The following is an 18722-nucleotide window of genomic DNA, read 5'->3' as shown; positions in this document are numbered from 1 at the left end:
AAATCGTGACAAAAAATGTCCACCTCTGAGGTTTTCTTAAAAGTGTATAAGGATGCTCACCTTATATAAAGAAAACCTAGACAGTGCACCTAAATGAGAAGGAAGTCCAAATGGGAGGGTATATGTATATGTACAGCTGATTCATTTTGCTGTTTGGCAGAAATTAACACAACACTGTAAAGCTCCAATGAAAATTAATTTTTAAAAAGTGTGTAAGGTGACAGAGCAATCAAATAGGGACAAAAAGATACTCCATGAAAGGAGAACTGTCTTCCCATTTCCTAAGCCCTAGGCTAACAGCTTTCTTCAGAAAAGAAATCTGGACCTTCATTATGAAAAACACAAGTAAAAATCTAATTAGGTACACCCGAGGGACAGAGTCCTCTCTTTAGGGGAAATTGGTGAAATCGCAGCAATGATGGAGGAGCTGAGCTAAGAGTGAAGGCTATTGGTTTATGCATGGAAAATACAGCTCAACAAAGTTTCAGGGCAGAGAACTCACTCATATGTTTATTGATTTAATGATAATATCAATACTATTATTAATGAAAATAAAAATTATTGAATGCTCACCACATGTCAGGGATTATTTGAAGTATTTTAGACATGTCTCATTTAATCCTAAAAACTATTAACACTAGGCTCCCTTTTCAGAAGCATACAATGAAGAATCCGAGAAGGCAAGACCTTGCACAAAGTCACATAGGTACTCTTTGGCAGAGTTGAGCCTAACCCCAAATTGGTCCAGCTCTAGACCCTGCATTCCAATCTGTCACCCACCGCTGCTTACTGCACGCACAAGAGATGCGTGTGCAATAGACAGGCTTGAAGGGAAACAAAAACTGGAGCTAGGAAACTTCAGTGGAGTCTCTGAAATGCTGTTCATTAAATGGCCAATAAACCTTAAAGACAATTTCTAGGAGCATTTCCTCAGCATTCCTTAAAATGGACCTTAAGAACACCGAGGGCACCAGAGAATCACGATGCATCTCTTACCATCCCGATGCCTTCAAATGCAAAAATGGCCGTGCCAAAGAACAGAGGGTAGGTCTTCCAGGAAGCCACCAAGGGGAGGTGGCTGGGGTCTGGGATATTCTGAAAGAGAGAAAACAAAATAGAGCAAAGGCTATACAGAGATTCATGATTTCAACCCCAGCATCAGACCGGTCAAACCTTTCCTAAATCTAATATTCTCTTAAGGGAAAAAGTATGACACTATGACATCTCAGAGATAATTTGGGGTTGTGTGTAGCCCTTCTATTTTTCCTTCAAGCCAAGAAAAGTCTACTTGCTTTGGGGAAACTCAAATGTTAGAGACTATATAAAAAGAATCACATTCTTTCACTAGGTGATCCCATCCCCAGAAATATAATCTGACAAGGAAAAGATGATTAAAATATGAAGAAAATTGAGCAAAGCCTTTGAATGGTAAGCAGCAGCAAGCCTAAATGTTCCTGAACATCTGTCTGTTAGTGTACTGCACATCAACTAAACCACACTATTGCACTATTATGCACTGTCTAAAAAGTACAAAGCGGGATAAGTAGTACATGAAAAACTGCTAATGAAATAATAGTGAGAAAAATATTTTAAAATTTTATGTATTTACTATGATACAATTACATAAACATTCCACACAGATAACAGCTGGAAGAAAAGGTGGTAGGTTTTTAGATGAGTACTTTTCTCTTTTATCTCTACTTCCCTCTCTTTCTTTTTTCAAAAATTCTGTGAATCAGTACTTGGAAAATATTATTGACAGGCACATGACAGCACTATTGGTACAAAGCGGGGGAAATAGCAAAAACAGCATTTTAAAAAGAAGGCAAATAAAAACCAAGGCAACTGATAACGGCAGGTACAATGTACCTAGCTAGCTGACCAATGGCAAGATTCCCCAGTGATGGCCAGTATCGAAGGAGCAGGACTCAAGAGACAAAAGCTGCCATTCTTTCAGAATTTGACTTTTAGATTTAAAAATGTCTTTAAAACTGCCTTTTACAATGTTTTAAACCTGATTTAACTATAGAGGTATCTAGATAAATATGGAGCCTGTTCTAACAGTGTGACAGAATAACGTCAGAGGACAAAAAAGAGACCTACTACTAATCTCTATGGTAGGTTTCTCTTTGAAAGATTTCAAACCAATTATATTGATACTATAGTCTCCTTAAAATATGAAGCATTTTTAAAATGCTTTCTTTTCCAAGCCCCTGCTAAGAAACCAGTTAGATCTCTTTATGAGAAGCACTGCAGTTCCTTGAATGAAGCTGAGACTAGTAAATATTTTTTTTTTTTGTGATGAAACATGATGGTAAGACTGTCCTTTAATTCCCTGAGTCATAGTATAACTAGAGTTTCTGAAAACTGCCCAGGGTCATACATTGGGCTGAGACATCACAGAGGGAATTTCAAAATACACGTCTGGGGATACTGGTGTGAATGAGACCAGCAGAAGATATTTACATACTTAATGATGGCTACTGCCTTATACCCCAACCAACTAAATGGAAAAACTTTTAATTTGCAAAAAATGTACAAATTAAAATCAGGTCATTTTCAACATATTATCTCATTTGCACCACATTATCATGTAACTATAATAGCTTTTTGAGAAAATGTTGTTAAATGTACATAAGAATTGCTGGATGTACTCCAATTTTAGGAACATTATTAACTGCGAAAAAATATGTCTCAGAATTAAGGATATCTGTGGTGGTCCAGTGGTTAGGACTCCACACTCTCACTGCTGAGGGAATGGGTCTGATCCCTGGCCTCCAGGTACTGCCATAAAAAAGAAAGAAAGAAAGAAAGAAAGAATTAAGGACATGCAGTGATGAATTAAGGACGTGCACTGGGAGCCAAAACAGTTACTGGGACTCTGCTCAGAAGTGCGCCATTTGTCACACACGTGATGAAGAGACCTGCTCAGGTGGAAGGAGCCAAGCGACTCCCTCCAATGGTGTGAGTCTGAGGAGCAAGGGCACCAGCCACGCACATGCTCAAGGCTAGGAGAAAATTCAGGAACTTTGGACATTGGGGGATTTATCAAGACAAAGAGGGAAAGATACCAACAGGGGACAGCAGTAAGAGCAGCGACAAAGACAACCAGAGGGACAGCTTTAGCCATGTGCCACGTCAACAAGAAGCTGCTGGCCACCCAGCCAGACCACATTCTCCCCTCTCCAGCCCCGGGAGAGAGCACTCCCGGGTCACAACACTCCTCCCCACTGAGCCCAGAGGCAGGCTCAGAATCACTCTCGGGCCTCAGCAGGGCTGCCTCGTCCAAAAGCGCAGGTTGTACTAGGCACAGACAGACCTCTGGACAGACACTTCTCTCAGCTGGGACTGAGATGCTATGGACCCTGTACTTCCATCCCTGTCCTCCAATCACAACGACCACAGCCCAGCTATCTGCAATGGTACGAAATTAAATGTGGTGTCTACGTGAACTGGCCTCACTTCCTGTGTCTTTGAAAATGTTCACTGCAGCAGGTCCTAAGCACCAACTGAGATCTCTAATTGTAAAATTAAATCATACGTTTATTTGTGCTTCCTTGTGTTAACTTAATGGGCCAGAGATAGGGGAAGAAACTCTCTAGAAATGGTCATTCACGTGGTCACAGGTCCTCCTTCCAGTCCATTAAAAAAAACAGAACACAGACAGCTGTCTATTTTATGCTTTAGAAAATAGTTCTACAGGAGAAGAGTCCATATCTGCCACCCACCTGAAGGAAAAAACAGAGAATGCTCACTGACGACAGTGTTGATTTAAATTCATTATGTCACTTCCTCAGTATAAAAGTCGTTGCATTTTATACCCCACTGTTTTCCTGGGAACCTCATCAGTGGGTAACTGGGTCACTGTTATGCAGACTGTGAAAATGAGGTAACGTTCACCTGTCAGACTGGCCCAAATTAAAAACATTGATACGTCCAGTGTGGCTAGCATGGGATGCTTACTGACTGTGGAAAGGAGTCTGTAAAATTAGTAAACGGCTTTTGGAATAAGCAACTTGGCAGTATAAAAAATTCTAAACTGTATACTCTCCAGCAAGTGTACCTCCAGCTCCTCTGTATGCATATATTATATAAATACATGGAGAAGTACTTATACATGTCCACAAAATGATAAGCATAAGGATACTATCATAATACTGAAATAACACTAAGGTGATACATGAATTGACAGGCCACTGACTGGGGACTGGTTAAATAAACTACAAAACTATGGCACATTTATTCTCTGAGATACTATTTAATAATTTTTAAAAAAGAGGTAAAAACAGATATATCAACATGGAAAGCTTTCTGAGGCACTGTTAAAGAAAAAAAACTAAGGTAGATAAACACTACATATAATAATTTTTTAAATTATGTTAAAAAACACAAAACCAATTTTCATTTTATATATTTCTCTACATAGAAATACAATATGTAAATCCATTCAAAGGACCTAGAAACACATGTAGCAGGTCCCAGAGTGGAGGAGATTCAGGGTGGGGACATGCTGCTCACAGGTACTTGTGTTGTCTGTATTTTAATGAGCATGTATTGATAAGTTGTTTGGGGAATTACATTCAATATCAGGAGATGATGAAGGACAAGGAAGCCTGGGGTGCTGCAGTCCATGGGGTCGCAATGAGTTGGGACACAATCTGGCGACTAAACAAACAAACAAAAATCTTTCTTTAAAGTTATCCTTTTAAAGGGTGGTGGGGGAGGGACAGTTATGGAGTTTGGGACTGATAGGTACACAATGCCGTATTTAAAGTGGATAACCAGTAAGAACCTACTGTATAGCACCGGGAACTCTGCTCAATAGTATGTAACAAGCTAAATGGGAGAAGAATTTGAAAAAGAATACACATGTATATACATAACTGAATCACTTTGCTGTACACCTGAAACTAACACAACATTGCTAATCAACCACACTCCAACATAAAATACAAAGGTAAAAAAATAAAGTAGAAGGGAAACATGGAAATAAAAATGAGATCCTCAGCCTGATCTTCTACCCATCCATATACAGATGTCCTCTCCTGCACCACCCCACAGACCTGACCACATGGGCTACATGAGGGGGAATGATCACCAGATTTAGAATTCTGACAAATAAACACAAAACTGGAGTGGTAAAATAATAATATAATATTCCTCATTATATTATATCATACGATGATTCTTCTATTACTTAGTATAAAAACATAAATTGTATAATTTAATATTTAAGAATCATCTTAATATTTTCTCTATTTTCCAATCTTATACAATGATCATGTATTATTATCTAACTGGGAAAAGTCTAAACTAGCAATCTCAATGGGAGTGATTTTGCCCTCCTTGGAGACACTGGGCAATATCTAGAGACATTTTTGGCTGTCACAACTTGGGGAGCAGTTGCTACCGGCACCTAGTGGATAGAGACCAGGTTGCTGCCAAACACCCGTGATGCACAGGACAGCCCCCACAACAAAGAGTTATCCGGCCCAAGTGTCAACAGTGCCCACGCTAAGAAGCCCTAATCTTAGCACACTGCTTGTAAGTAACACCCCTATTTATGCTCACTTCCTCACTTTGTATCTCCGATTATTTATAAGACACAGTGAGAAGGCTGAGCTCCTACCTGAACAGTGAACTGGTAGATCATGACCAGGCTGACTGCCATGGTGATATTGGCCAACAGGGAGAAGATGGACAGGGCTCGCAGGTTCCTGACGAACACCAGCAGCACCATGAACGGCAGGAACGTGAGCATGTAGAGCCTCGAGTCCATAGTAGGCGTCAGGATCACTGTCTCGTTGTTGTGGCAGTTGTTGGTGGTCCCATTGGCCATTTCTATCACCTAGAGTGAACGGGAGAAACAGAGACAGCCTCTCAAATGACAAAGTGACCCTCCCACCGGAAGGGGTTCTAGGCTAAACGCTCGGTGTGTGAACAAAGTCGTATAGGAAGTCAGTGGTCATGGAACCATCTGCAGAGATCTGCCTAATTATCATTAGCAACCCAACTGTCAGAGCTGGGATTGATCACATCGTACCTAAAGACAAGAAAGGACTTTCCTGGTGGTCCACTGGTTAATAATTCACCTGCCAACACAGCGGACATGGGTTTGATACCTGGTCCAAGAAGATCCCACATGCCACGGGGCAACTAGACCCATGCGCTGCAACTACTCAGGCTGTGCTCTACAGCCCACGAACCACAACAAGAGAAGCCAGCACAATGAGAAGCCCGAATGCCACAAGTGAAGAACAGCCCCTACTCGCTGCAACTAGAGAAAGCCTGTGCACAGCAACAAAGACCCAGCACAGCCATAAATAAATAAATAAATAATATAAAATACAGACAAGAGGACAGCAAGACGTCTTGAGGTTTCTCGATGTCCTAGGTCTTTAATAAAATCAAACGACGCTGACCCTGTTCTATGTAAAGTGTTAAGATCTCAATTCTCGTGCTGAAAAAAACTGGCTTGGGAGGGATCCTAAACAGAAAGCCCACTCATCTCCTGCCATTCTTTTCCCTAGGGCCTACCTGTTTAAAGTTGTCAGCCAGAAAGACAAAATAGATACAGCAGAATCCCAGCTGCGTGACGATTAGGAAGAAGTCCACCATGCGCCTGTGGGTGGGGAAGGAAGGAACATAAAAGATCAAACAATAGAAAGCAAGACAGCCAGAGAGATGGGAGTTTGAACAGTGCTTCTTCCCAAGTCATCACAGACCCTTCCCATCAGGTTACAAGGATGAGGGTGCCCTGATAAGAGGAGAAAGTGTGTCACTGGTCTAGAGCCCTGGAAACAAGGATGAGGGTGCCCTGATAAGAGGAGAAACTGTGTCCCTGGTCTAGAGCCCTGGAAGAAGGTAAGGGAGGCGCTATCTGTGTGGTTCCCAAGAACACCTTGCTGGCTGCATGCCAGAAACACTACACACAGTCAGGCAGGCCCGAGACAGTCCTGAGACTGGACTGGCAGGAGTGCAGCACACACATAAGGACTACCACCCATCCCTTGGCTACCCCTTCCCTATGGCCCGTCTGTCCCATTTCATCATGTTTATCCTAAAGCTACAGGGAGCCCTTAGCATAAGAGCCCCAGAAGCGGACCCCTTCACCGTCTCCTTCTATAACTTGGATCAAAAAACCAACCAACTCTCATGTAAGGACATGGAAAGAAATGTATCAAAACAGACTGTGGCTGAAGCACAGTTACAATAACAACAGCTAGTGACAACCTAATGGGTCATCAAAGGGAAAATGCTTAAATTATATGCCATTTTAGATGAAACAGTACATAGCAGGTAAAAAGAATATGTTAAATCTACGTGTGCCAAAACAGAAATGTCTAAAGTCCATTAAGGGAAAAAAAAAATCCCACCAAGTTTCCAGTCAGAATGCATAGTATGGTATTTACTGTAAAAAATGTGAGGAATCTGTACATGTTTTTACATACTCAGAAAATTCCAGGAGAATATTCATGCAACTGCAACTATACTTTTACTCTTCATTTTATGTTTTTCTATCTTGTTAAAAAAAGTTGTTGTTGCTGCTGGGTTTTTTTTTTCACCATGAGCACACATTAATTTTATTAAAGGAAGGAAGGAAAGGAGGGAGGGAAGTAGGGAGGAAGGGCGGAAAGAAAAAGAGGGGGAGGAATTGGGAGAGAGAGAAAGAGAGAAGGAGGAGAGGGAAAAAACAGATGCAGAAAAAGAAGAGGAGAAAGGAGAAGAAAGACTCAGCCAACAACCAACCAACCAACAGAGGTCTCTTGGCAACTTGGCTTCTCCAGGCACAGAAAATGATTTTCCTGAAAGAATTACAGAAACCTGCATCACAAGAGGAAGCTTACTATGTGTGAAGGTAAAAGTCTCCCTATGATCACAAAAAGGAGTTTTTCTGGAGAACATTAGTATGATTCAATTTAAAAAAAGGTCGGGGGGAACTTCCTTGGTGGTCCAGCGGCTAAGAATCTGCTGTGCAATGCAGGGGACTCTGGTTCAATTACTGGTCAGAGAACTAAGATCCCACATGTCCGAGGGCAACTAAACCCATGCACTGCAATGAAGATCCTGTTGTTGCAACTAAGACCCAATGCAGCCAAATAAATAAACATTAAAAAAAAAAAAAAAAAAAGGAGTTTTCTATGTCAAAATGTACCATTGCCTCAAATGGTAAACGAATAGTAGAATACTTCTCTCCAGGTGTCTGAAAAATTACCAGAAGGAGAAATTTCCAAATACCTCTCACGTCAGCTCCTAAAACATCTCTTTCCCTGAAAAACCCTTTTTCTCTAATTCCCCTCACCTCCCCCTTGAAGCCCTGCTTCTCCTGCCCAGTGCCCGGCCCTGAAAGCACCTATCAAGTACGCTTCTCACTGGCACAGTAGACAAGAGCATCTTTAGGGCTCCTCCCCCTCGGGGCCCCTGCGGTGCATTGCTAGTTCCTGATACTCTCTCTACTGGTATACCCTATTCCTGACCTCTTGTTCTCAACAGATCTCCCACACATCTTTCTCCTTCTCCTGGAGAGCCAGGACCATGTAATATGGGGAAACCATCCTCCCTATACCTGGAATTGCTTTGTACCACTTACAAGAATGTGTTCAAATGTCTGTTGACCAAAAGAGGGGATAAAATACCATCGCTGGTCACAGGCTGTCAAAGCTGGAGGAGCCCTTAGCTACCTTTCAGGCCAGTGCCTTCCTGTCTTACTAATGAGGAAACTGAGGCCCACGGAGAGGAGTGGTCACACAGCTCAAGGTCACACAAATGACCACTGGCAAAGCTGAGCCCAAGCAATGTTCTTCCCACTAGCTACATGGTCTTCCACCCATCATCATCCTATCTGAAGACCCCCACACTGGGCAGCCACAGCCGCAAAGAAGAAGGAAACCCATTACCTTCCCCAGTGTGCGTGGTTCCGGAGCCAGGAGATGGGGCTGGCTTCCAGGCTGTACATCACTGTATCCCCATAGTCCACAAAAGGCTTGTTCAGTCTGGAAGAAAGCAGAGAGGAGAAGGGAACAGTGTGGGGTCAGACAATGACAATGACAGGACCAACAGGGCTCATGGAGACCTGGGTGGGTTCCCCATCTGCCACCCCAGACACAGCACCAAGTCCTCAGTCTGATGCTTTCAAGGAGCCTAAGTCTGAAGTCGATGGGACAGTTACTTTCTTTATAATTAAGCAATCATCTGGTAAAATCCTTTCAATGGGGTGCATATTACAAAGCACATAAAACTAGAACATGGTCTCTGCACACTGGTTCTAAGTCAGTGTGACAGATGACGCATGTGTGTGCTCACTCAGTCATGTCCGGCCCTTTGGGACCCCATGGACTGGAGCCCGCCAGGCTCCTCTGCCCATGGTATTTTCCAGGCAAGAACACTGGAGTGAGTTGCCATGCCCTCCTTCAGGGGATCTTCCTGACCCAGGGATCGAACCCACGTCTTCTGTGCCTACTCTAGTGGCAGGCAGATTCTCTACCACTGAGCCATCCGGGAAGCCCATGTGACAGATGACAACAAGCTACAAAAGGGCACAGAAACTGCCAGAGAAAGGCCATTAACGAGTGGCCACCTTCAGCTAGCAGAGAATCGAGAGTGATGTGTGTTGAGCGCTCACTTCCGGCGCTGGTAACGGAACCTGGAAGGACAGCCTGTCACTCAAGAGGTGCATGGAACACCCTCACCTGTAGCAGAAGTGGTGAGCGCACTTCACCAGGATACGCATGCAGTGCACAGCCACGAGGCCAATCACCAACAGGCTGAGGGGACCCATCTGTGCATAGGCGGTGCGGGCCAGGGAGGGAGAGACAGGCAAGCAGAGTTAGAACTGGAATTCGCACATGATCAAAATGTGACTAGGGTACCTTCCAATGACAGAACTTCTGGCAGGGCATTCGAGAAACAAACATGTTCACAGAGACTAGTTGAGCAGGAAGGGCACCCTCTGAACCTCGGCAGGCCTTCTAGACAATTAATCTCCCTGAGGAGAACGACACAGATTAGGCTGTTTCGAGACTGCTGCCTACTCAGCAGAACAGAAGGCTCCTGGGACTGTCTGGGAAGAAAAGACAGGCTAAGGGCTGGTGGGAGGGGGCGAGTTCTGTCTAGAGTAATGGCACAGGCCAGTTTTCAGCGGAGGACAAGTCCAGCCTCTGGGCTACCTCTAACTTTATTTATTTATTTCTACTTTTCCCATATAACTTTTTTAAGTTGATATGTTGTTATTTTCATTTTTACTCGGTTAAGAATTTTTTTTTTTCCTGGCCTCAAGCCATGTGGGATCTTAGCTCCCAGTCGGGGTTTGAACCAGTGCCCCTCGCAATGTTGTAGTGGAAGCACAGAGTCTTAACCAGTGGACTGCCAGGAAATCCCCTATCTCCAACTTTAAAAGAAAGCAGAATGGCTCTGGACAGGCAGTCCATCAGGGGGAGAATCAAGAAAGGAAAAAAATTAGATTTTCAGAGTTGTCCATCTAAGGGCAGGGCGTGGAAAGACTATGGAAAATGGACAGAATTCTGTTATTCTTTAGTTACTATTATTGATGGAAATGGCCAGGACCTCCTCCTTACCTCAAGTAGCCTCCATGAGGGCAGGAATCTTTGTTTGTTTCACTCACTAATAATAGTCTCAAGAATCTAGAACAGTGCCCGGCACACAGCAGATCCTCAAAACATACCTTTAGAAGAATAAACCTGAACCCTGCTTTTTCTCAACTGCATTTGAAAAAGAAAAACTGCCCATTTCAAAATGTTTTATATGAAGTAAATTAAACACACACACACGCGTACCATCTCCTAAAATTTGTCACAATACTTCCTTGCACCGATGCAGACCCTTACCAAGATGCCGGCATTTTTCACCGCCAGAGGCAGCCCCAGGAGTCCTGTGCCAATGTTGCTTTTTAGCAGGTGGATCAGGGTCTGGAACCATCTGAAGTGGGAATAAGGCAGACAAGGGCAGGTTAACAATAATAAGAGGTAACATTTATCAAGTACTTACCGTTGAGCTAAGTGCCTTCATGAACCATCTCATTCAATTTCCAGCATGGCAGGCATATTCTTTACCACTGAGCCACCAGGGAAGCCCAGAATAACATGATGAGATACGTATTAACTTCATTTTACACAGGATGAAGCAACTTGTTCAAGATCACACACCTGAGTGTGAACCTGGATTCAAACCCAGGATGTCTAGCCCCCGAGCCCATTCTCCTAGTCACTGGGCTATAATGTCCATCCCCCAAGGCATCTCTGAGTTCACCTTGCTTAGAGATTAGACCAGAGGGACAGTATGGTGTCGCTCCTGGTGTATTGGTTTTCACCCTGGAACTTTCCATTATAAAGACTCAGATCCATAATTGCAACAGAGGATTCCAAGCATAACTGTGAAAGACAGACACACTGCTGTGAGTAAAGAACAGGGGAAATAACAAAATAGAAACCCCAAATCCCTATCAAAAAGTTTTATGTAACGTGAACAGAGTAAAAGTCATGTGGTCCCACAGTCCCTGGTGTATTGTGTATTAAAAAAAAAAAAAAAAGTCAAATGCCATAGTCCTAAGAGAAGCCCTCTTCAGACAGTCGCCTAATTTATCTTTCTGCCTTGAGAATAGTGTTTTCCCTTGTCTGTTATAGACTGTCCCTCTCAAGCTGCAATTGGAAAGCCACTCATGTGTAATTATTTTTTCACTCAACAAACACCATCTATAATGTGTAAAACATTGTGTTAATGCAATGGTGGAAACTGCATGGATCAGATGTGAACTTTAGTCTCTGGAAACTAATAGAGTCTGCAGGAAAATAAGGCAGACACATGAAAAAGATCAAACATGATACCACTTTGCCCCAGACTTCCTCAAGATTTGGTCCCTGGCACTGTCTGGAAATTCTTCTCCACATATAACCTAAACACCTCCTAAACGATGTTTCCACACATGTCTTCCAAACTGCAATTTAGTAGAAACTGAAAGCAAATCATGTGTTATCTTGTGGTGGTGGTTTAGTCACTCAGTCTTGTCTGACCCGTGCGACCCCATGGACTGTAGCCCACCAGGGAGCTCTGGCCATTGGATTTCCTAGGCAAGAATACTGGAGTGGGTTGCTATTTCCTTCTCCAAGGGATCTTCCCAACCCAGGGATCAAACCAGGGTCTCCTGCATTACAGGAGAATTCTTTTCCATTGAGCCACCAGGGAAGCCCATTAACTTGTAAGAACCATTATAAATAAGATCTGTCTACACTCTCTAGAAAGGAATTTTACTCTCGGTAACCTTTCTCCCTCTACCTCCAGGAAGAAAATCTCTTGACCTTCCTACTGTCCCCAAGTTTCTCATGCAAGATCAAGAAAACTGCTTCAAGTCTGAACAAGAAGAGGCAAGTGCTCTCCTGGATGAAACTAAGAGACGGCAAGGGTGCAGGGGTGACTCCTCCATTATCAAGGGCCAGTGACTAGGAGATTATGGGCAGAATGATGGACCAGTCAAATTTCTACCTTGGCAAATGTTTAATCCACTTAAAGGCAAAGGTAAGCACCTCACCAAAACTACCTGCCTACCGCAGGCCTCCCCAAAACACCCTGGGCTGGGTTTCATAGGAGATCAGATCCCTCCAGCCCTGATTCCGCCATTAATTCATTACGAAATTCCCTTCCCTCCTCTGGGCCTATCATCTCATATGAGAGGACTAGACCAGAACAGCAAACTTCAACTCTGAAACAGTAGGGCTCTAAGCAATTGACCAAAATTATTCTTTGTTAAAATCATCAATGTATTTATTTTTGGTGGTGCTGGGTCTTCGTTGATGCGCTCGGGCTTTCTCTAATTGCAGAGAGTGGGGGCTACGCTTCACTGTGGTGCACAGGCTTTTCATTGCGGTGGCTTCTCTCATTGTGGAGCACAGGCTCTATGCACGCGGGCTTCAGTAGTTGTGGCACATGGGCTTAGATGTCCCGAGGCATGTGGAATCTTCCCGGACCAGGGAATGAAACCCATATATCGTGCACTGTCAGGCGGATTCCTATCCACTGTACCTAAAGGACTTCCAAAATTAAGCTTTTCACCAGTGGCCACGAGCTGGGATTACCCAAAACCATATGAGTTATCACAGTATCAATTCCATGGACTAGAGAATCTTAACTATGGGGGTAAGAGGGAAAAATAAGCCTAGCAAATCATAGTTCTTATACTTTTTTGGCCTTAGGACCCTTGTATGTACTTATAAATTACTGAGGATCCCACATAGTTTTTGCTTACATGGATTATATCTGCTGATATATATATATATGTATATATTTTATATACATATAATATATATTATATATATATTTATTTTATATATATATATTTTATATATATATATATTTTATAAATTAAACCAAGAAACTTTAAAATACATATTAATTTAAAATAACAATAAACTTACTATGTTAATAAAAATAACCAATTTTTAACAGAAAGTAACTCTATTTTCCAAAAAAAAAATGTGAGAAGAAGTGCACTATCTTACTTTTTTTGCAAATCTCTTTAATGTCTTGTTTGGTAGCTGGATTATCTTCTGCATTCAACCTCTTGTGATACATTGCTTTGATGGAAGTCCCTGAAGAAAATCTGCCCTCACACAGATGTGTAGTTAGAATGTATCTGAATAGCCTGTTTAGGCAACTGTGATATTTTTTATTTGATACTACATCAAAACTCTACACACATAGTTTCTTAGGAGTTAGTTGTAATGTGGAATCTGACCTTTTCATACTCTACTATGTGAAAATACACTGGCAATCTTGCTCCTTGAATAGATCTTTTACCCACACACAATTTCCCAACATCACACTTTGGCCATATGGGAGATACTGGTTCCCTGAGCTACACAGATCTTTCAAATGCTGGCACATTTCATTATATGACATTTTAAAAAATCACATTCATTAGTATCACCCCTAATCTCATTAGACAAGTCTTTAGATAAAGGGAAGCTGTCAAGGTCACAGTGCAGGATACAAGTTTATTTTTTCTGATTTTGCTCAAAAGCTCAAATTTCATTGTTGGCAACATATAGTACTGGTTTTTTGTTTTTTTGGTTTTTTTGGCTGTGCTGAATCTTCACTGTGGCTCGAGAGCTTTCTCTAGTTGCAGCATGCTGGTTTGGTTGCACCTGCGGCATGTGAGATCCTAGTTCCCCAGCCAGGGATTGAACTCTGTCCCCTGCACTCAAAGGCAACTTTTAAACCACTGGACCACCAGGGAAGTCCCTTAATAGTTTTTCCTGAGGTGACGGTCTCATTACTTTCATTTTCAAGAAAATATCTGCCAAGTACTCAGATCTGAACGACCTACGGTTTCCTAGTTGTTCAGCAGAACAACAACTAAGTTGTTCAGATAACTCAGTAGAACCAGCTAGAGGTGGAGAGGGGCTTATAATGCGGGCAGACGGTCTCCTCTAGTTTGGAGTTCACTAGAGAAAATGCCACGCACCAGGAAAGACTGCAGCCAGGGGGCCTTTACCAGTAATGAGCTCCAAGAGAAGCTTTCATGTGCACTTTCCATTTTGTCACACAGAATATTAACAAAATATTCTGGACTGAAGGGTCAAGATTTAATAAAATTAGTGATATGACTGCTTCATCAAGGACATGCTTAAGTGAAAAATACAATGATGAGCATAATTTGGTGTTACCTCCTTGATGCACGCTGCTGCTGCTGCTAAGTCACTTCAGTCGTGTCCGACTCTGTGCGACCCCATAGACGGCAGCCCACCAGGCTCCCCCATCCCTGGGATTCTCCAGGCGAGAACACTGGAGTGGGTTGCCATTTCCTTCTCCAATGCATGAGAGTGAAAAGTGAAAGTGAAGTTGCTCAGTCGTGACCGACTCTTAGCGACCCCATGGACTGCAGCCTACCAGGCTCCTCCGTCCATGGGATTTTCCAGGCAAGAGTACTGGAGTGGGGTGCTATTGCCTTCTCCGTTGATGCACGCTAAGGCACCAGCAACTTTACCCATCGTTGCTTCTGAACCATCAGTGCAAATGTCAACACAGTGAAAAAACAAATCACATCTAGTATTATTATGAAAACAGTTTTGACCTCGTGGGTTTCTTAAAATGGTCCTGGGACCCGCAAAGGGTCTGAAGACCATACTTTGCAAATGGCAACTCCAGATAACCTACTGAAGACTGGTTTCAGTCAACTGGTTTCTCAGCCTGCCAGCCTGGGGGAAAAAGTATATTGGTTGAGAGCAGTATAATGTAGCTCAATAGGGCAACAAGAAAACTTTGCCCGAAAGAGTAAAATCTGATGCCGTCATCAAAGCAGTCAACAGCTTGATAACTTTAAGGGTTAGGAAATTAACCTCACCAAACACATTATCATGGAAGCACCTGGGGCTCCTATCTGCATCCCTGACTGGGGATTCTTACTCAGTCCTAATCCCCTAGAAGAGCCTGGTGTGCATGCATATACTTTGCTTCTTGTACTTTGTTCCATGTATTTTTTCCACATACTTTGTTCCTTAGCAAATTAGATAACACGGTGGAGTAAGTCCCCAGGAAACAGGAACCCAGCTCAAAAACTTGTCCCTAACACTTCTCACCTGTAGAGCTAACTAGGTCCCAAATCAGCTTATACTTAATCATACCTGGCACATTTCTACATATGACGCGTCTGGCGATCCAGGCCCCAGGCAAGTACTCAACCAATCCTCCAAGTCCCAAAGGAGTACTTTTCCCTGCACCACTTGTGATGGGCTTGTGACACCTGCCATCACTTACAGAAGGGTTTTCCTGGGTCACCTACCTTGTTTCACAATACCAGGGCAGGATGGGCCCTCAGAAAAAGTACATCCCCAAGCAAGGCCAAGAGAACATTGATCAAACATTCCAACCGGTCAATTTCCAGCAAACAATGGGAGATAATTTGGCGTTGACTATTAGCTATAACCCAATGTGGAAAAAAAAAGAGAGATTCAGAATAGCCAACAACCATGCATTGTCTTCAGTATGACAAAACCTATAAGCTACCAATCCTGATGTTGCTAGATGACTGGCTGTGAACTTTAGAGGAGTCCCTCTAGAAATGAAAATCTAGACCCCATATGGCAAGCACTGCATAGACAAGCTGATGTCTAAGAACAAGGAGCAAAAACTGGAAAGAAAACTAGAGAGAGAAGCTTGGAAGAAGCATTTTCCAGTAACCAGAGTGACTTTTGAAGAGAAGCCATCACATGGCATTGGCTGCATTTGACACTCCTTCCACCTGGGGGAAGTCACGTAGGTAGGTAAGGTTAGGGAAGAGAGAAGAAAGATAGTTCTCACTGCTGCTGGTTGGGGCCTAAGCAATCTTTTCCATCAACTAACACTGCAAGCATATGGGGAAATCTACAGTAGCATGCCACAGGAGAAAGAAGCTATGGAGATGGAACCTTTATGAGCAGAAAACCAGCTAGAGGTGGAGAGGGGCTTATAATGTGGGCAGACCGTCTCCTCTAGTTGGAGTTCACTAGAGAAAATGCCATGCACCAGGAAAGACTGCAGCCATGGGGGCTTTACCAGTAATGAGTTCCAAGAGAAGCTCCCATGGTCTCCTTGGGCAGTCACAGGGGAGAGTGTGAGTCAAGGACATAATGGATCCCTCGATGAGTCACACCCAACCCCCAAGGGAACACACAGAGGATGATGGTAAAGCTTGAGGAATATACAGAAGGGCCACAGAAGATGGGGTGCTGTGGTCCAGAGAAAATGTTAGGGCTCTGCTGATTCCAAAACTGAACCAGACAACTCAGTGGAGTAGAAAACCCTCTTCTGAATCTTCTCATTTGAAGAGTGAATCAGCACAGCTTCACACGGGGGTTCTCAATCTTATATTTGGAAAAACTGAGGCCCACAGAGGGCCAAACTAACCCAGATGAGACTTGGGATTCAGTTTTCAGAGATAAGGCATAAGCCCTCCTAAGAGCATACAAAGCAAATCACCTCTTCTTTTTATTTTTAAAGATTTTATTTATTTATTTATTTATTTTGATGTGGGTCATTTTTTTTAAGTCTTTATTGAATTTTTTACAATACTGATTCTGTTTCATGTTTTGGTTTTTTGGCAGCGAGGCACAAGGGACCTTAGTTCCCTGACCAGGGATCGAACGCACATCTCCTGCATTGGAAAGCAAAGTCCTAACCGCTGGAGTACCAGGGAAGTTCCCTCTTCTTTACCAACGCCTTGCAACTTTTAGGACCTCCCTGGTAGCTCAGCTGGTAAAGAATCCGCCTGCAATGCAGGAGACCCCACTTCAAATCCTAGGTCGGGAAGATCCCAGACTTCCCACTCCAGTATTCTTGGGCTTCCCTGGTGGCTCAGACAGTAAAGAATCGCCTGCAATGCGAGAGACCTGGGTTCAGTTCCTGGGTTGGGAGGATCTCCTGGAGGAGGGCATACTGCAAGAGAAGTTATTCTTCCCTCTTCCTATTTATTCTGTCAAATGCCCTGGCTGTTTGGTGATGGGGACAGAAGTCTGGGAGAGACTTTGCAAAGGACTGTCTGTATTGGACTTGGAGTTATTGAAGCTTCTAGCACAGATGACCCAAGGTTCTAAATTAAGAGAATGTTCTCTCTACAAGTTTTTCTTATGTTCAGGCTGTTACTTAGCACCAGCCTTCTGCGACCAACGCAGGTGAAATGAACAAAGAATAAGAAACAGAGTAGAGAGTAACTGACAAAGAGCTCAGATCTCAGCAGCATCACTCACTTCATCTCTTTAAGTGTTACTCTCATCTGTAAAGCAGGGAACTGATAAAATCCGGGGGCAAAAATAACTCACAGGGAGATTACATTACTAACACAGAACGTTGGAATATGATTCCCACCCCTAAGGCAGACAGAACAGCTACTTACGTTGTGCTATTGCTTTCCCCAAACCGCATGTAGGACCCTGAGGAAGAGAAGTTGTTCAGGCCTTCGGATGGGCTCTCCTCGGGGCTCGCATCGGTGGAGCTGTAGTCACGGTAGTCCTCATCCCGAAGTCTCTGCGTGGACATGGTAACTGGGGGGACAGGGGCGGCACTCAGACCTCCAGTGGCTCGTGCCTTTAGCTCCGAGCCTGGGGTCGGCTCTAGGGCAGAAGCAGCCATTGTCACAGAGTTCAGTGACAGCTGCACTATGGATTAAGTACAGTGAGAATGCCTGATACTGACAGAAATGGAAAAGGTACAAAGTACACATGGGCGGGCTGAGCTCACTTGACTTCTGCCTCCCAACCGACGGTGCCACATTCACAAGTTTCTAAATTTGCCAGCACACCAGGACAGAACAAAGGCGAGGCTCTAGTCTTTCCTATGCCTTAGTTTGGGATTGACAACCCCTTCCACTGAGCTAATTTCTTGGACCCCGGACCCAATAATGACATTTTATCTACATCCATCTTCCCCAAAAGCAAGCTCTTAAAGGACAGGAACCTAAATATTCCTAAGCTGCATTCTATTTTTCCTATGCATTCAGTACAGTAAGAACCTTCTGCAGCCCAGAAATCCTGTCCAGATCATCTGATTCTACTCAAACTCTCCAGCAGGTCCCAAAGCTACAAAAGATGTTCCCTTTCTCTCTGCCAGGACCTCTGGTATGTTCTATGCTATGCTATGCTATGCTAAGTCACTTCAGTCGTGTCCGACTCTGTGTGACCCCATAGACGGCAGCCACCAGGCTCCCCCATCCCTGAGATTCTCCAGGCAAGAACACTGAA

At 43.4% G+C, this 18722-nt stretch overlaps 1 protein-coding gene across 3 annotated transcripts in view; it reads right to left on the bottom strand.

The window, feature by feature from the left end:
- SLC36A1 (solute carrier family 36 member 1) overlaps positions 1 to 18722 on the bottom strand; it is a 49981-nt gene that overhangs the window by 19782 nt on the left and 11477 nt on the right. For all 3 annotated transcript variants that reach the window (XM_070374654.1, XM_005898215.2, XM_070374656.1), the window contains 7 exons: positions 17879 to 18026; positions 10845 to 10935; positions 9690 to 9778; positions 8898 to 8993; positions 6538 to 6622; positions 5630 to 5848; positions 997 to 1095 (listed from right to left, as the gene is read on the bottom strand). In XM_070374654.1, the coding sequence (XP_070230755.1) occupies positions 997 to 1095; positions 5630 to 5848; positions 6538 to 6622; positions 8898 to 8993; positions 9690 to 9778; positions 10845 to 10935; positions 17879 to 18021 (822 nt within the window). In that variant the 5' untranslated portion in view covers positions 18022 to 18026. The remainder of the gene's footprint in view (positions 1 to 996; positions 1096 to 5629; positions 5849 to 6537; positions 6623 to 8897; positions 8994 to 9689; positions 9779 to 10844; positions 10936 to 17878; positions 18027 to 18722) is intronic.

The sequence above is a fragment of the Bos mutus genome, chromosome 7 (genome assembly GCF_027580195.1).
Source record: "Bos mutus isolate GX-2022 chromosome 7, NWIPB_WYAK_1.1, whole genome shotgun sequence".
NCBI classification, from domain to species: Eukaryota; Metazoa; Chordata; class Mammalia; order Artiodactyla; family Bovidae; genus Bos; species Bos mutus.
The sequence above is the reverse complement of the archived record's forward strand: the minus strand, read 5'-3'. Positions and strand labels throughout refer to the sequence as shown.